The 17009-nt window shown below is 39.4% G+C and overlaps 1 protein-coding gene across 1 annotated transcript; it reads right to left on the bottom strand.

Annotated features, from left to right (window-relative positions):
* Positions 1–753: 753 nt before the first annotated feature.
* On the bottom strand, positions 754–9023 carry LOC118406151 (DNA primase small subunit-like). Its single transcript, XM_035806034.1, has 12 exons — positions 8824–9023; positions 8111–8268; positions 7672–7778; positions 7378–7451; positions 6743–6879; positions 5936–6107; positions 5056–5153; positions 4636–4768; positions 3785–3854; positions 3316–3401; positions 2375–2473; positions 754–1603 (listed from the first exon to the last, which is right to left on the bottom strand). The coding sequence occupies exons 1-12, from the start codon at positions 8960–8962 to the stop codon at positions 1584–1586; spliced, it is 1293 nt and encodes a 430-aa protein (XP_035661927.1). The 5' UTR covers positions 8963–9023; the 3' UTR covers positions 754–1583.
* Positions 9024–17009: the final 7986 nt, after the last annotated feature.

The raw sequence follows: 17009 nt of genomic DNA, 5'->3' as shown, positions 1-17009 counted from the left end.
TGTGCAGTTTTTGATTATCTTAAGTTAAAATGAAGCATTCTAAGGTATCCAAAGAGTTCAAACACTGTTACAGAGGTCACAGTAGAAGACTGTGACCACAGTAGAAGACTGTGACCACAGATGACCTGGTAGCATCCCTGTCAGAGGATTTTCTCCCCAGTGTAAGGGCGTCCAGTGCGTCAAATTTCTTGTTATTCTAAGAAAAGTGTGTCCAGATGACGCCTTGACCCATGCTTGGCTAAAAGCCTGGTGCTACATGGCCCATGGGCAAGAGATTGTGTTACATATGTTGGATATGAGATTATATTATAAACATATATGCTACAGAACCCTGGTAAAGGGATTATGTTACGTAACCAGGAACCAGGTCAAGATATTGTGTAACATACTCACGAAAAGAGATTACATAATTACATACATGTAGCCCAAAGAGATTGCTACATACTATGATTGTTACATAACCCAAGATTATGTTACATAACCCAGACAAGAGCATATGTTACATAGCCCAAAACAGATTATGTTACATAACCCAGACAAGAGAAGATGTTATATAACCCCAGATTATGTTACATAACCCAGACAACAGAATATGTTACATACCCCCAGTCGGGTAATGTTACATAGCCCCAACAAATTTTGTTACATGTACTGTACTGATGTTACATACTACTGGACAGTTTAAGTATACTAGTATTCTTAGGTTTCCAAACCTTCAGATCTTGTTTGAAATTGCAAAGACAGAACAAAAGCTGATGCAATGGCCATAGACAGGCCAGAATTTATTTTATTTTAGACTAAAATTTAGCTTTTGTGTTTACTACTGACTATAAATCATATAGCATGTAATATTTATGGCACCATGCAATTTTACATTTCTAGATGCCATGGAATTGGTCCTGACCTGAGTTTAGTGTATGAAGTACTAGTTCCAGTAGAATTAGAATAAACATGTAGCTTGCTCTACTTGTGTTTATTACAGCAATTTTGTATTCTTAAGGTTGTTTGTTGACAAGGTGCACATTTAGTTCAAACATTTGTCCACAGAAAACATTAAGAGTAAGAAAATGTATATAGGATAGAGGTAGAAGATAGCTTATACATGTACATCTACTTCTGACATGTTTAAAAAGTAACATGACGCTTTTCTTACCAGGTTACCTATCTGGTGTATGTATGGTTTAAATCAATTTCACCCCTACTAGATGGTCCCTCGAAACCCAGGCAGCTTTCTACTGACTTGTGCAACTGTATTACTGTCTGCATTTAGCAATAGTTTCTTCATGTCCAATGCAAATGTTATAGCTTGGAACCATTTTATGTACATGTTTGAATTTATCAATGTGTTACCTACAATGTATAGTACAGTCTGTTTGTATAATATGTCCGACTGTGCTTGTATATACAGATCTATTCAGTATGCCGTGCTTTAATGTATTATATATTCAATAAAGCAACTAGATACTTGAAACGTGGCATTTTGAATTTGTTAATAAGTTGTTGTTGAATGCAGTCAGAAATTCAGAAGATGAAAGTGTAAAAAAAAAAGCCTCCACTCCTGAGGTGTTGCCAAAAATATTTCTTCAGAAGTCTCCTTTTTGATCTGTAAAGGATAAAAAAATGGCAGTTACTACTACTGACCATTTAAGTTAAACAGTATATCAACCATATGACTTACCAGGTGTAGCAAGTCAGAATATACCCCTGGCTAAAATATACCCCAGATACATTCTATCCAGGGGTACAGTGTGGTATGCTACAACAGCATAAAACTTGACAGAACTGCCAGTTTAGCCAACCTTGAAACCTTAACTTATAAATTTAGCACAAGAGATTTTCAAATTTTGATAGACACTGTCAACAGGACAGATGTCACATTTCTTACGTGGATAAAGTTTAATAATGCGTTGGACATCCAGGTAAAAAGTCAGATACAAATGTACACCAAATAGCAATTACTCAAGCAACTGGATATGACTGAGGTTTTGGTCAGACAGTTCAGGTAGCATCCACTTTCTTGGGTTTAGTCAGTGACACTGAGCTGATCTACTGCAGAGTAGATTTTATATCAGGTAAGAATTGATGTGCAAAGGAAGTGAAGACAAATTCACACTCACCACTATTCTCAATCATCTTGCCACCCATAAAGCAGTTACTCAAGAAACTGGATGTGAGTTTGGAAACAGTCAGACGTTTCAGGTAGAATCAGCAACACTGAGGTGATCTGTTGAACAGCAGGTTATATACCAAAACCATATCCAGTTGCTTGAGTAACTGATTTTGGTGTATCTCATTACTTGGATGTCTAACTTTCATTGACGTACCCTAAATATGCATTGATGTGCGAAGGAGTTGAAGATAAATTCACACTCACCGCTATTCTCAATCATCTTGCCCCTCCACATCACTGACAGCCCCTTCACAAACTTGTTGAAAGTTTCCACACTTTTTCTCAGGCTCGTCTTTTGATAGTCTAGAAAAAAAATTTAAAATCACAACAATCATGATACACTGTAGGTAACAAGTTTGTTTCAACCATACTTTCTGGACTATCTCTATATATCAAAGGACCACCAGGCCATTGATATAGTCAAACCTGTACTAGTGACCATCTCTACATAAGGACCATCTGGCCATTGATATTGAGTCAAACCTCAACAAGTGACTACCTCCATATAAGGATTACCTGGCCATTGATATACAGTCAAACCCGTACCAGTGACCACCTCTACATAAGAGCTACCTGGCCATTGATATACAAAATGTACAGTCAAACCTGCACTAGTGACCACCTCTACATAAGGACCACTGGTCATTAATACACAGTCAAACCTGCACTAGTGACCACCTCTACATAAGGACCACCTGGCCATTGATATACAGTCAAACCTGGACTAGTGACCACCTGGCCATTGATATACAGTCAAACTTGGACTAGTGACCACCTCTTCATAAGGACCACCTGGCCATTGATATACAGTCAAACCTGTACTAGTACACCTCTACATAAGGACCACCTGGCCATTGATATACAGTCAAACCTGGACTAATGACCACCTGGCCAATGCAACCAGTTCTTGCATTGATAAAAAGAATAGTGACCAATAGACCAGGTTTCATCAGTCCTGAGTGGTCTTCTTGCCCAGTTTGGACTGTGCTTTGCTGACTTAGATTTTCAAATCTTATCTGAAATCTTATGTTATTTGGTCTAAAACACACCTACATCTAAGGCTTGAAAAGCTACTAGAGAAATTAGATAATTTTTATCAGTGACTAAACTTGACTTTAAGTGTTACATAGAGCGAGGTCACTGACCTTGGACTTTCCTCTTGGTCCCGGGTTGAACCTCATTCTCCTTCCCAGGTTGTTCCTTGTATTCGTCTATCTCTTTGCATAAAGTGCTGTGTGAACAATTGAAAATGAAATTATTGCGTCCACTTTCAATAAAGAAAAAAAGTTCCATTCTATATAATGGTATTTCAAAAGAAATTTTTCTTTAAATCTAATACTATAACATATGTTTCAAGACTGTCTGACGTCTCAGGTCTACATGAGACAAAGGCCTTTTTACCTCCCTAAGTGAAGTCAGGTATCCATTTTACATCCGGGTGGATAGTGAGGAAAGTTGTTTCAAGTGCCTTACCCAAGGGCATATGATCAGTAGCACGTCGGGATCCAACCCCAGGACCTCTGGCTAAACAATCTAATCTTTACGCCCACACGATTTCACTTCGACAATAAGACCTGTGGATGATTCAGACACCTGTAAATTGTCAGTACTCACCTGATCGTTGGCACGGCGAATGGGTCAAAGTTGTCCACGTCCTCCACATCAATGGGGACACACACTCGCCCTGAAATACAAGTAGGTAAACCATTACAATTAGTAAAAAAAGATTTATAATAAACAGCTAATATCCAATCTATGCTTTGATTGGCTAGTTAGACAAAAAAAAGAACACACAGAAGAAAAAAAAAAATAGTTAAAATATCAAGTTCTCCTGCAGTACCAAGAAAAGTTGCCCAAAAATGATGTGCACCTACCCATAAACTAAATATCATCACAATTCCAAGCATGGTTACACTGCCACTTTTGGGGTTCCATCCATAGGATCAAATCAACATGGCCTTAATAACCACACTAGTCTTAAGTGAATAATATTGATCAAATCAACATAACCACACTTTTCTTCTGTGAATCAGATCACAGCCCCACCTGTTTTGGGGTGAATACAGAAGGGACCCTTCAGAAGATGGTTAATGCCCTTGCTGATGTTCCATTATGAAAGCCATTTTTTTTGCACTCAGTTTTAGGGGGAAATTTCCAGAGAATGATTTCCATATGATCAAATCAACATGGCCTCAGTAAAAAAATAGTCTCAAGTTAATCAAATAACAACCCCAGTGTGAGTGGGTCAAAACCTACAGTCCTTTGGCTGCACATGGGGCAATTGCTGTCATATTGAAGTCATCTGAGTTAGCGCCAAATGGCAGCTTGCTCCAAACCCTTGCGATTTAGCCTAACCTATTTTAAGCTCCTCACAATTCAGCCCCTGGCTGTGAAAAAAGAGTAGTGGTCCCACCCAATAATAAAAATGATAATAATAATAATAGTGAATCAGATCACAGCCCCACCTGTTTTGGGGTGTATACAGAAGGGACTCTTCAGCAGATGGTTGACACCTTTGCTGACGTTGACGTCCAGACGAGGGTAGCAGTACTGGAACATCACCTCTACAAGAGGGTACGGACACTTCTTCATGTTGTCCTGCGGAACAAAGTCATGTTCAGCACTAGGGGTTGGTTCAGGTACAAAAAATTCAGGTACAGGTACAGTTCAGGTCCAGAGGATGGGCAACACAATGGTCTATTTGCCATAAAGGAATCTGTTTGGTTTGCATTGTAAGATCTTTAAGTAAACAACACTAAGTTTGACTGTAGAAACTTGGTAGAAAGGACTGTACTGTATTTCGTTCATTATTTTCTTGGACCGGTAAGCCCCCAAATGTGTGATAACAGCAGGAACATGTGTATTTATGTCAGTTGGTTTCTTACCCTTTCCTTCTCTGACTTCACTGTCTTCATCCATCTCTCCCAGATGTCTTTCGAGTCTCCGCCTTTGTCGGCATCTTCTTTAAGAATCTCACGAAGACGTGCATGAGGTCAAGGAGCTCAACATTTTTCACAAGGAAAACCAGTGAAAAAAAAGCTACAAAAATTTGTTCTCCCCCCATTACGATTTTATTGTTATATTTACCTATGCTGGACAACATATTCTTTTTGCTCTGTTTCTTATTCTTCTCCTCCAAGCAATGAAAAACATTGCTATCTACACAAATTCTCTTGGTATGAATTGAAATTCTACAAGCTTGTAGTGCATAAGACACTGCACCTTGGTCCTTCTGACATCTTAAAATTTATCTTATTGGGACAAAAGCGGTACACAACGTGCACCTATGGGGTATGCATGACTGCTAGAATCAAGAAGATAAAATGACTCTCTAATATTATAGTTTGTATACATGTAGCATAAGGCAGAGGGTCTGTAAAATGTAAAACATATAAAATGTAAAACATACAGTCAATGTGGGTATTTCAAGCCATGAAATTGTCATTCTCTCATTGGTTGAACTGCTAATCATGATAGACAATAGCGGTGCGAACCTAAAGCCCGGACTTGGAATTGGACCTAAAAATGTTTACACTAGCTGTATATATTTTTCACATTGCATTTCAATTCATGCTACCAGTAACATGCAATTTTATATGCACCATCCCCCCTCCCCCTCAAAATAGAAAACTTTCTAGCGCACATAATATGCAATGATGGGTTCAGGTCTGGACTTAACCTGAACTGCTGGACCTGAACCTGAATATGAGTTTAGGTACGCATCACTAATAGAAAACAAGGATTGGTCCATTCTAAGAAGGATATCAGGATCAGGGAACAGCTGCAGCACTTTCTTGAGCCTGTCTTCCGTCCCCAGGATGTCCTGTTGTTGGAACAGGTACTGGTCCACGTGCCTGCTCATGGTCTTCAGAGCTTCCTTCAGAGACGGGTGCATCGGGTCACGGAGAGTCACCTTCTTGGTTTGGGATTCACCTCCCTGGAATCAAACATGACAGTTAAAATAATCATCAACTGGACAGGGTTATTGAATAAAGAGACTCTTTTTTACACAACCATTGATTTATTCCACACCGATGTTTCGGTGACTGTCTGTCACCTTCTCCAGGGCAATTCTGACTGGTTCACATTGTACTGCAGGACAGGTGTCGCTGCTCACAGTTTAGATGCGGTCACAAAACGTAAAGTATTTACATATGTACAGACAGATTTATACAAAATATTTACAATGGTTGTGTAAAAAAGAGTCTCTTAATTCAGTGACATACCAACCTGATGAAACTTTTCACGGGGTAGAAAGGGTTATGTCTTTGGAGTTAGGTGATGGAGCAAGAGTCTATCTACATGGAATGTACAAAGTAATCTCGCACTGCTCTGTTTATTCTTACCCCAACACATTCATGAACATAAATGATGACCAACTCCTCCAGCTGTCCTACCACTTGCTACATTAGTAATTGAACACCACAGAGGGGGTCTGTTACACCTACTGAGTACAGTAACCATGATGACAGTTGTTAGTATTCTACTTATTGCATCATGAGCTACAGTGCTGCAATGCCCCCTGTTGATCATTTTGTAAATGGCAGTTACAATAAATATCTCGGTACTGACCTTAACCACACTAAGGTACTCAGCGATGGCTGTCCTGGCCGTCTGAGACAGTTGTCTGGTGCTCTCATCGCACACCCAGCAATGGACACCTCTCCTGCCAGAGTACACCCACAACCGGTGGTCAAATCCAAAGTCATCTGGGGGGAAAAACAACAGAATTATGTATTTAATACAGTCATGTCTGGTGCTACATCATCACACACCCAGCAGTGAACACCTCTCCTGCCAGACTACACCCACAACCGGTGGTCAAATCCAAAGTCATCTGGAAAAAAAAACACATCTTTTAATACAGTCATGTACACAAGCAAGGTAAATTTGTAAAGGCAGAAAAAGCTTTATGGATGCAACAAAATGGAAAGTGGCTTTTATATGGTCACCTTCAAACTATAAAAATAGAAAAAACAACAACATAAATTTGAAAATTCTACTGAGAAAGTATGTTCTGTATGTTCCTGTTTGTTCATAGAAAAAAAACAATTTGTAATATGGTTCAACACTGGTCAAATAAAGGAGCTGGCTTTCTTTGGTTGTTTACAAAGTTACTAACTAAAAATAGAGAATAGGAGTCTTGTATTAGCTTATTCAATATGCAATCTAGATTTCCTTCAAAGGAACACATATCAAGTACAGACCTCTGAGTGCCCTGTCCACAATCTTGATGGCAATCACCATCAGTGGCCAGCACTTCTCACAGATGTTTGCTCCTCTGTACAAAACAACAAAATTACATCAAAATTGTTGGAACAAGAAGTAAAGCTTAGAGTATAAAGATTTAGTTAAAGTGTTAGTTACATTGTAGTGTCTGTTTCACACCAAGTGTTGTCAGTGTGCAAGGACTTCCGACTGAGTACTGATTATCAATAACATAAATGTTAGTTTTTAATTTTAATCATGTTTAAAAATTTTGATACGAAATGTAAACTTACGAGCAACAGTTCCTGACATCGTCATAATCTGTCATGTCGATATCAAACACCAGTTCCTTTTCTTGTGCCTGGAAGGCTCCTGGTTTCACTGTTTTGTGGTCCTTGGGCTGGCAAAATAGAAAGATATCTGTTTCAATTCTATAAGCTTGCAAACTATATCATAGTATTTGCATCTACTGCAAATAAAGGTTACTGCAACAATGATATTCAAACGCCTACATGTAATTCTACATGTAATTCTTGTATATATTCCAGAAAATGAAATCATTACTTTGTCACAAATCTGTTTGAAAATGGCGTAAGGAACAAATATATGCAGCAGCCAAACTAGTTTCAAAGTCATAAGAATGTGGGAAAAATAACAATACTATATGTGAGAAAAAAGGTCTATTTTAAATAGAAACACTGTCTTTTTTGTTTGTTTGTTGTGTACTCATACCTTGTGGGAAAACACGGCGCCGATGTCGATCTTGTACGGCATGACTCTCTGGATCTCCTTCTCCATCTCTGATTGGTCGGAGAAGGACTGGTAGCGGATGTAGATGTCGTCCTTCAGCGTGAAGGAGAACTCGCGGTTGTGGAAGTACGATTTTTTCACTGTGGAGAGATGTTTGAAGTAAAATAAATCTTGACATATTTGTGAAGACTTCAAGGTCTTATAATTGCATCACACCGTTAACAAATTAACGTTATACAGATGTTTCTGCTAGCAATTTACTTTTTATGCTTACCATGCCGGAACTTACATGAGGAAAGACTTTATTAATATTTTGCTCAGAAATTCAGTACCTTCCAAATTAAAACACGTGACTTAGCAAAGTTGTAGGCAACAACAGTTGCCCTGAAAGTCACTGTGTTGATTTATCAATCCAAAATCATATGTCACAGGCTTCATTATAATAAGAATTTCGCAGAATTTGGGCGACATAGAAGAAATGACACTTGATGGAATATTAAAAAAATCTTGAAGTATTCAAAGGTGCAACGATGTTTGCTGCTGTGTCAAGTAACATTCTCAATCTATCACATCAATTCTAAGCAATACATCTTCTCGTGTGATTAAAATACAACAATATGACGAACAATTTGCCCCCCTCCCCCAAAGCAAACTGTCATAACACACTTCATTTCTGTCCGTATCCCACCCCTTACCTCCTCCATAGCTGAGCCACTTGTAGTAGGGTCCGTAAGGGAACAGTCTCTTGTAGTAGATCGGTAGCAACTCGGGTAGATCGTTCCTGTCGTATGCTGTACTTTCCGCAGTGCTCTGTTTTACTTCTCCGTCCGCCATTTTTTTCGCTCCAAAATTTGGCGCGAAATCTGGAAACGTAGTGCGCCTGCGCACTACCACAAAACACCTGTCTGACCTTTGAACTTTCCATCAGATTAGCGGGCGAAATTTTACAGTGATACTTGTCAGTGTATCGATCAAACAAGTATCTAATTTCAATGACGTTGTACACACAGTAGCTTATCTGACATATTTTCACAGCTGACTTTTGACAACAATTCTAAAGACGACAAAAATAAGTTTCAGGGAAAAAGCATTGGACCCGAGTTCACATAACGTTAACGTTACATGCCTTCTCGATCATGCAAGGCTAAATAAGTGCGTATCTTTAAAAACCGGTTGAACAAGTCTATCAGTAGACCTTGCATACTGTGTTGAGTGAGTGAACTCAAGGCCGATGCTTGGGAGCCGTTTTCAAAACAACTTTCCACGCCATTATTTGCCACAGGTGGGCCCAGGTAAATAACAGTAATTGTTTACTTTGGAAAATACGGCTCTTTGTAATAGATAGAAGATGGGCGTGGCTTGATTATGTGAAATAGGGGTTGCCTCACACACAAGGGGGTTCCTTTAACACCCGAGGCTTCGCCATAGTGTGGTACTATGTAAAATTTGCATAAAATAGTACCACATTTTTATATTTCAGCCATACATAGTATGGTGAAATATATTGTTATCTTCGCCAGCGAAGATTATGTTTTTGTCGACTTGGGTCTGTGTGTAGGTCAACAGCATATAACTCGAGAAATTGAGGTTGGAACTTTTTGATTTTTTGCAGGTGTGTAGAGGTTGTCAAAAGACACGCCTAGTTCGAAAATGGTTTACCTGGCGTTTTCCTATGGTACAATAGCGAAGTTGTTATTCTTTTCGAGTTTTTTTTCGGGAAGCATAAGTCAAAACGCAGCTGGGCGATTTCCACGATATTTGGCAGGTGTGTAGCGGTTGTGGAAAGGATTGTCATGTGCGATATTGGTTTAGCTAGCTTTTACCTATGGTGCTGTAGCTGGCTTTGTATGTAAGTGCGTTTGTCTGTATGCAAGATAACTCGAGATGTTCTTGATGGATGGTTAATATATTTGGTTGATAGGTAGGGGACACAGAAAGGAAGGTCAAGTTCGATAATGGGCCTCCTGGCAACTTGTTTTGGTACTGCAACTGAGCGTCAAAGTTTCTGCCTAAGTTTTCCAGAAGTGCCAGGCTCATGATTTTTAAGTGGTGGATAGCTGTTGGGACTAGGAGTAAATGGTGTAATTTTGGGCCACCTAGCAGCTTATTTGGAACTGCAGTGGGTCTTATAGTTTGTAACTTTTGCGAAGGATAACTCCAGAGGGGATTGTAGGATATTCTTTGTTTTTGGTAGGTAGTTACTTTGGGTGATTACGAACATAATTAGATGCAAATTATGGAAATCACTATCTATTTAATATAATTACTTAGGGAAATTTAATAAACCTCAATATACTGCAGAAGCATATAGGGTGGCACATACATGTGTGCCACAGCTGGTGTCTTTAAATGTAGGTCAATAGCTCGCCTTAATGCTCTCTGCCACAGCTATTAGTTACGGTTGACCCGTACATTAACAACTGGTACATGGGTTAATCCCCAGCCACCTTAGCATTGTTTTCCTGTTGGGAAACTGGGAACACAGTGACTACATAGGCACAGGGTATCTGACAATGGGATTGGGAGGCAGGAATAAGTAACTATGCAGTTGCATTATACACTTGCTTGCATGTATGTTTTCCTTGTGGCAACGCTTGACAAATTTGGTCTTAGGAATAACTTACAACCATGGTTCTCTTAGAAACCCCAGGGAGTCTGCAGGTTTGAAATGGAGTGCAAGCCTGCAGCTGGCATGGGTTTGTTTACATTATGGTTGATAGATTAGCCAGTCTTACTGTGTCTATTCTTCCCTGATGGAAGAAAACCCACAAATGCTAGCTTATCAGAGACTGTGTGGTTTCTTACTTCTGTTCAATTTGTGACACTAGCTGCCTCCCGGAAAATGTGAGGAAAGTGCTGCACACTATAATGTACTTACACTCATATCTAAGCTTATCTTTAGACTTATAAAATGTACGTCTATTCTAACCACTAATATAAGAAGTTAGCACTTGAAAAATACAAGCTACAGCATGTTACCTGTAAATAAGTCCGGCAATAAGATTAATTGTATCAAAATAAGATCATCCTAAATAAGCATGCTAATTAACTCCAACTTTGCATAATTGACAATTTAAAATGTACATCTCTACCAAAAGTAACAATATACAAAATATCATGTAAATCCAACGTTCCTGCAACCTACCGACAAAAAAGAAAGCCATACCATGTCCAAGTAAAAAGATACCACATACCAAATATCATTTCAATCCATCCAAAGATACTTAAGTTATGCTGACCACAAAAATGCAAAAAAACACAGACAGACAGACACACACAGACATACCAAAAGCTGTGCCAGCATTTCAAATGCAGGCAAAAATACACAAACAATATAAATTCACTGCATTCCAAAACAAGACACGTAAATTTCAAAAACTCACATTACAAAAGCATTTCATTAAATATCTATTTCCCAAAATTAACACCATTTCAAAAACAACAATCTTCATAAAAAAATTGTTTATTTGGTGAAGATATGTGTTCGTGGAACTCTAGTATTCGTAATGTTTCTTTCTTTCTTTCTCCTGTCAAATCTTCAAAGTGATTCATCTCCGCTGTTCCTGGACCGAATGACCTAACATTCGGCACAGGGGTAGAGTGGGCCAATACCTTGATGCGTCTTTTTCATTTTTTTCACATCTGCCTCTAAAATGATTTTATTGAGGTTTTTTGGTCAGGTTTTGACCAAAACGGTATAATTTCCCCCTGTACCCTGGTATTACAATTAAATGACCTGAAATGTGGTATAGATAGGCATTGGATATCTGGTAAAAAGATTCAAGTAAAATTTTTGACATAAACTACTTTAAAATGATTAATTTTGGCACTTTTCTAAGGGGAAATTTGTTTTCTTTTGGCCTCCTGACGTGACCTTCCGTGACCCCACACAGAGCCCACACCTCTGCGCGTCAGCCGGAGAGTTAATTGAATCAAAGACCTAGCCAATCAGCGAAGAGGAGGTCGAAGTCTAATTAATATTCTTATAAGTGGGGCCTCATGATCCCGTATATAGCAGTGTTCCCGCCAGAATTTTTTTACAGCGTCGCAGGGGCCCGGGGGCCGCTGAAGAACGCCGAAGGCCCCGGCCCGGCGGGGTCCAGGGGCAGAGCCCCGTTGGGGGGCCCCAGGGGGAGCGAAGCCCGCCTGAAGCTCTCGCATTTTAGACTATTCAGAAGGCTTTATATTGTATCAGTTCTTAGGGGCATATCTATGATAATCGCAGCAGTCACTTAACTTCTCTTCAGGAGTTTAGCGTAACAGTATTTCAGGTCAAACCGTCAAAGGCAACTAAAGCGTCGGGCCGGGGGCCGCCGAATGTCCCCGGCGGGGTCCAGGGGCAGGGCCAGGGTGGGGGACCCAGGTGGGCGAAGCCCCCCGGAAGCTCTTGCATTTTAGACTATTGAGAAGGCTTCTTTTATCAGTTTTTTTAGTGCCATATCTACGATAATCGTAGTAGTCACTTACTTCTCTTCAGCAGTTTGACTTAAAAATATTCCGGGTCAAAGCTTCAAAGACAACTAAAATCTCATAAACAACAAACTTTACTAAGCTCAACAGTACTTGTAAATATTGTCCGGGTTGCCATCCTTAGTTGAAGCGCTTATTTATAGCGCTAGTATCTTCGCTGCGCCGTTAGCCGCCGTGCGACTTTTGTTGACGGTCTGATATCCCTGCGTCGCCGCCTCGCTGATACTCCCACGGACATGTTTCAAGAAAAATACCCGGCAAAAAACGCTGTTCTGCGTCAAATTATATTCTATAAGACATGTGGGACTCGGTGTTACAGTCTAAATATTTTGTAGAAGCACCGCTGTGGGAAAGAAGGTCCAAGCAATGTAATACATCACGTAGCATGAAGTTCGCTGTCAACTGGTACACGGCGCATGAATGTTTGAAACTCTAAGTCTAATCAACAGCCGTCTTTGATTGATAGCCGGCGGCCCTTTGATCATGTCGGCGAAAGGTGCGTTAGTTAGACAGTTTGCGTTTAGTTTTGATATGTAATTATAAGTTAGACAGTGGCGAGAATGATTATTTTCTCATCAATATTTCTCTTCAGAATTATTTGAACTTAATTGTACATCTAAACAATTGGCTTACCTGTGCAATGTTTATATGAGTAAAGATCAGTGTACTGAAAGCATGTGTAACGTATCGCTCCTAGTCAATAGATCAGCATTTTCTCTATAGTGACCACCTGTCTATAGTGGCCACATTTCTATCACTGGACTGGAAAGAAAAGTGCTGTATTTTCTCCAGAGCAAATGTATGTGTTTCTAGTGCTGTTGTTGTTAGACATAAACTTTGCACATTCAAATTGTAAGTAACTTTAAACTGCCAGAGTTTCAGCCCAATAAAACACTGTCAGCGCCAGGGTATGAACAGACTGACCTCCGAAAAGAAATCCTCGAACAAATTGCAAGGTTCAATCGTATCTTCCGGGTCTGGCAGGAAGTTGTTACACTAAAATAAGATTAGGCTCGATGGCTGATTGCATACAAAGTAAAACAGTTTAACAGTTTTACAGCTTGAAGAAAGCAAACGCTCCTACTACACAGTACCTGCACCTGCTTGATAATTATTAAATCGTATGCCCTACTTGAATAAAAAAGTTCACTGCAATAATAAATGTACCCACATCACAAGGAGCTTATACTTTTTTATACTTACACCTAGTTATCGTACTGAAAATTGTTAATGACATTACATGAAGTCATTCAACAATTTTCAGTCATGATGAAAATTTTCTGAATGGAAGGTGTGATTATTGTCATTTTCTGAAAAATAGAAGCAAGCTCTGTCTTGACCTGGAATCAATTCACAATACTAATCCACTTTGGGGGATAATGTACTGTTAAGATGTTCCATTTTTGCGCAGGGGTGATTTGGAACAGTCCAATGTTGCATGGGAAGGGGTATGGCTGAAATATGCTGTATTTCCTCTCAAGCAAATGTCGGCCTTTCTAGTTAACTTAATGTTGTTGAGTATATTACTGATTTCGGTTAAGCTAGCCTTCCGTAAAATGAGCCGCACCATGGAAACAAGAGTCACTCCACAAGAGTCAAACCAAGCTCAGGGTCAAATATTTTAAAACGACAGTCGCATAAACTGATACAAGATACAAACAGGGAAGGTTTGTGTCGCGAGGCTGTCGATTGCTGTATCATATAGACTACATTACTTAGATGGTCGTGAACGTCAATTTTGTGTTGATCACGCAAAGTACTCGTGTCGGTCAGTCTTAATAGACGGTATCTCCTCGGTCAATGATTCTGAGGAAAATAGAAAAACGCTTAACATTTTCTGAATCAAGGAGTCAGGTTTTTTAATTTATTTATTTATTTATCAATCTTTCAGGGTAGTCCCTACAGTTTTGATAAAACTGATTTCCAAGGGAGCCCAGATCAACATAATGAACATAAACATAACAATAATCGTATAACATAAAACGTGACTAATAAAAAATAAGAATAACTTAAATGCAAATTAACTCAACATAATAACTAAAGTCATTAATTACAAAACTCATCACCACAATAATCATATGAATAGAACATAATAGTACATACATAAATAAATGAAATCAAGCTAATTTTCAAACCAGATTCGAGGTCATTGATCAGAGGGGTCAGAGGTCAGATTTTAAGGCTTGTTTGAATGAATTCAGAGTGGTTTGTGAAGTTGTTGTTGGTTTAAGGGAATTGTAGATAGAAACCGTTCTGAAAGCAAACGTTCGTTGGCCTGTTCGAGATGTGTATTTTGGTCTGTGTAACTGTTGAGCCCGTCTGGTGTTATAACTGTGTATTTGACTGTTATAGTTAAAAATATTGATTAGATAGCTAGGTGCTAGTCCATGCAAACATTTGTACACCATAATGCACAAGTGTTGAGTTCTCCGGTCCTGTAGATATCCCCACTGCAGTGTGTGATGCAGCTCTTCGATGTTAGCTCTGGGATCCCGCCTCAGTATGATCCTGGCGGCCCTGTTCTGAAGAATCTGTAGGCGTTGTTTGAGTGTTGAGCTGCTGTTGTCCCAGATCACATCGCAGTATTCGACTATTGGTAAAACGATGGCCTTATACAGCATGTTAGCAACATTTGTACCAAGATAAGGTCGTAGGCGTCTAAGCAAACCAATGCGCTGAGATGCTTTACTATGCATCATATCTACATGGTTACTATAGGTAAGACATGAATCAAGGATTACACCCAAATATTTGTATGATGTTACTTGTTCTAGACAATCATCATCAATTTTGATTTCTAAGTCATGACAATTGTTCATTCTTTTGGAAGATCCCATCAACATCCACTTGGTCTTACTAATATTAAGTGTTAACCGATTATTGTGAAACCAAGTAGACAGTCGAGAAAGCTCAGCGTTTAATATGGATTCAATATGGTTTGGGTTGTTACTAGCACAGAAAATTGCTGTATCATCAGCATAAAGGGAAATTTTACAGTTGGTGATTGATTCTGGTAAGTAGTTAATGAAAATATTGAAGAGAAGGGGTCCCAAGATGGACCCTTGTGGTACTCCAATATTAATAGGTACACTATCGGATGTGTGACCGCTTAATGAGACTCTTTGATGTCTATTTGAGAGGTAGCTTTGAAACCAAGCCAGTTCATTACCATATAGACCTATTCATGTCAGTTTCGTCAAAAGGAGATTGTGGTCAACAGTATCAAATGCCTTTTTCAGGTCAAGAAATACTGTACCTACTAGATTACCGTTGTCAATATTATGCAGTATATAATCACTGACGTCTAACAGAGTTGTGGCAGTTGAATGGCCTGGTCTAAACCCTGACTGACTGGGAGAAAGAATATTATGTGCGTGGAGATATGCTAGGAATTGTTTATGAACTTCCCTCTCAAATATTTTCATCAGAATCGGTAGTACAGAGATTGGTCTAAAGTTGTTAGGGTCAGCCTGATCACCACCTTTGTGAATGGGGGTCACCCTGGCTGTCTTCCATTCAGTTGGTATAATTCCAGTACTGAGAGAGAGGTTGTAGACATAGGTCAACGGTATAGTTATAATAGGGGCTGCAGCTTTGAGAAGTCTAGGATGAATATTGTCCAAGCCAGGAGCCTTACCAGTTGGCAAGGCTTTTAGGTGGCACAATACATCCTGGTCGCTTAGTGGGGTGAACTTAAAAGTGCTTTCCAGGTCTTTATAGAGATCTGGACATGAGGGTGTATGCGTATATGTGCCAAAGCACTGTGCTAGCTTACACCCAGCTGTAGCAAAAAACTCATTGAAACCCTTTACTATGTTGTTCAGGCCAACAAGTTGTTGTCCACCCCAGGTTAGAGTCTTAGTGACTACACTGCTCTTGCGAGGCAAGATCTCCCCAATAGTTCCCCAGAGTTTCTTGGAGTCCGATATATTTACTTCCAGCTTATTCTGACAGTATTTGGCTGTTGCTTGTTTAACCATTTTATTTACCATATTTCGTTTAGCCCTGTAGCACTCCCAATCTACATCAGATCCAGTTTTGCGTGCCTTGGCTTTCAAATCATTCCTGACTAGCATCTGTTTCCTGATATTAGGCGAGAGCCATTCAGGTTGTTTATCCCTTGTTCTTTTAGTTATAAAGGGAGCATGTAGGTCAGAAACTGTCGTAAATGATGATTTAAAGAACGTCCAAGCTTCTTCCACACTATCAGCATGGTACACTGGACTCCAATCGATCTCACTGAGGTCGGTCAGATAGTTTTAAGACATTGTAAAGAATAGACAAGGATTCCTTGAGTACAGTACACTCAATACTTGTGTCAGTAATGCGCAATATGCATAATGCAAGGTAACTCGCACGTATATGAATATGTAGATGAACACGTGTGATTCAATACAAAGGACAACAAAGT

This window comes from Branchiostoma floridae, chromosome 18 (assembly GCF_000003815.2).
Source record: "Branchiostoma floridae strain S238N-H82 chromosome 18, Bfl_VNyyK, whole genome shotgun sequence".
Taxonomy (NCBI): Eukaryota; Metazoa; Chordata; class Leptocardii; order Amphioxiformes; family Branchiostomatidae; genus Branchiostoma; species Branchiostoma floridae.
The sequence above is the reverse complement of the archived record's forward strand: the minus strand, read 5'-3'. Positions and strand labels throughout refer to the sequence as shown.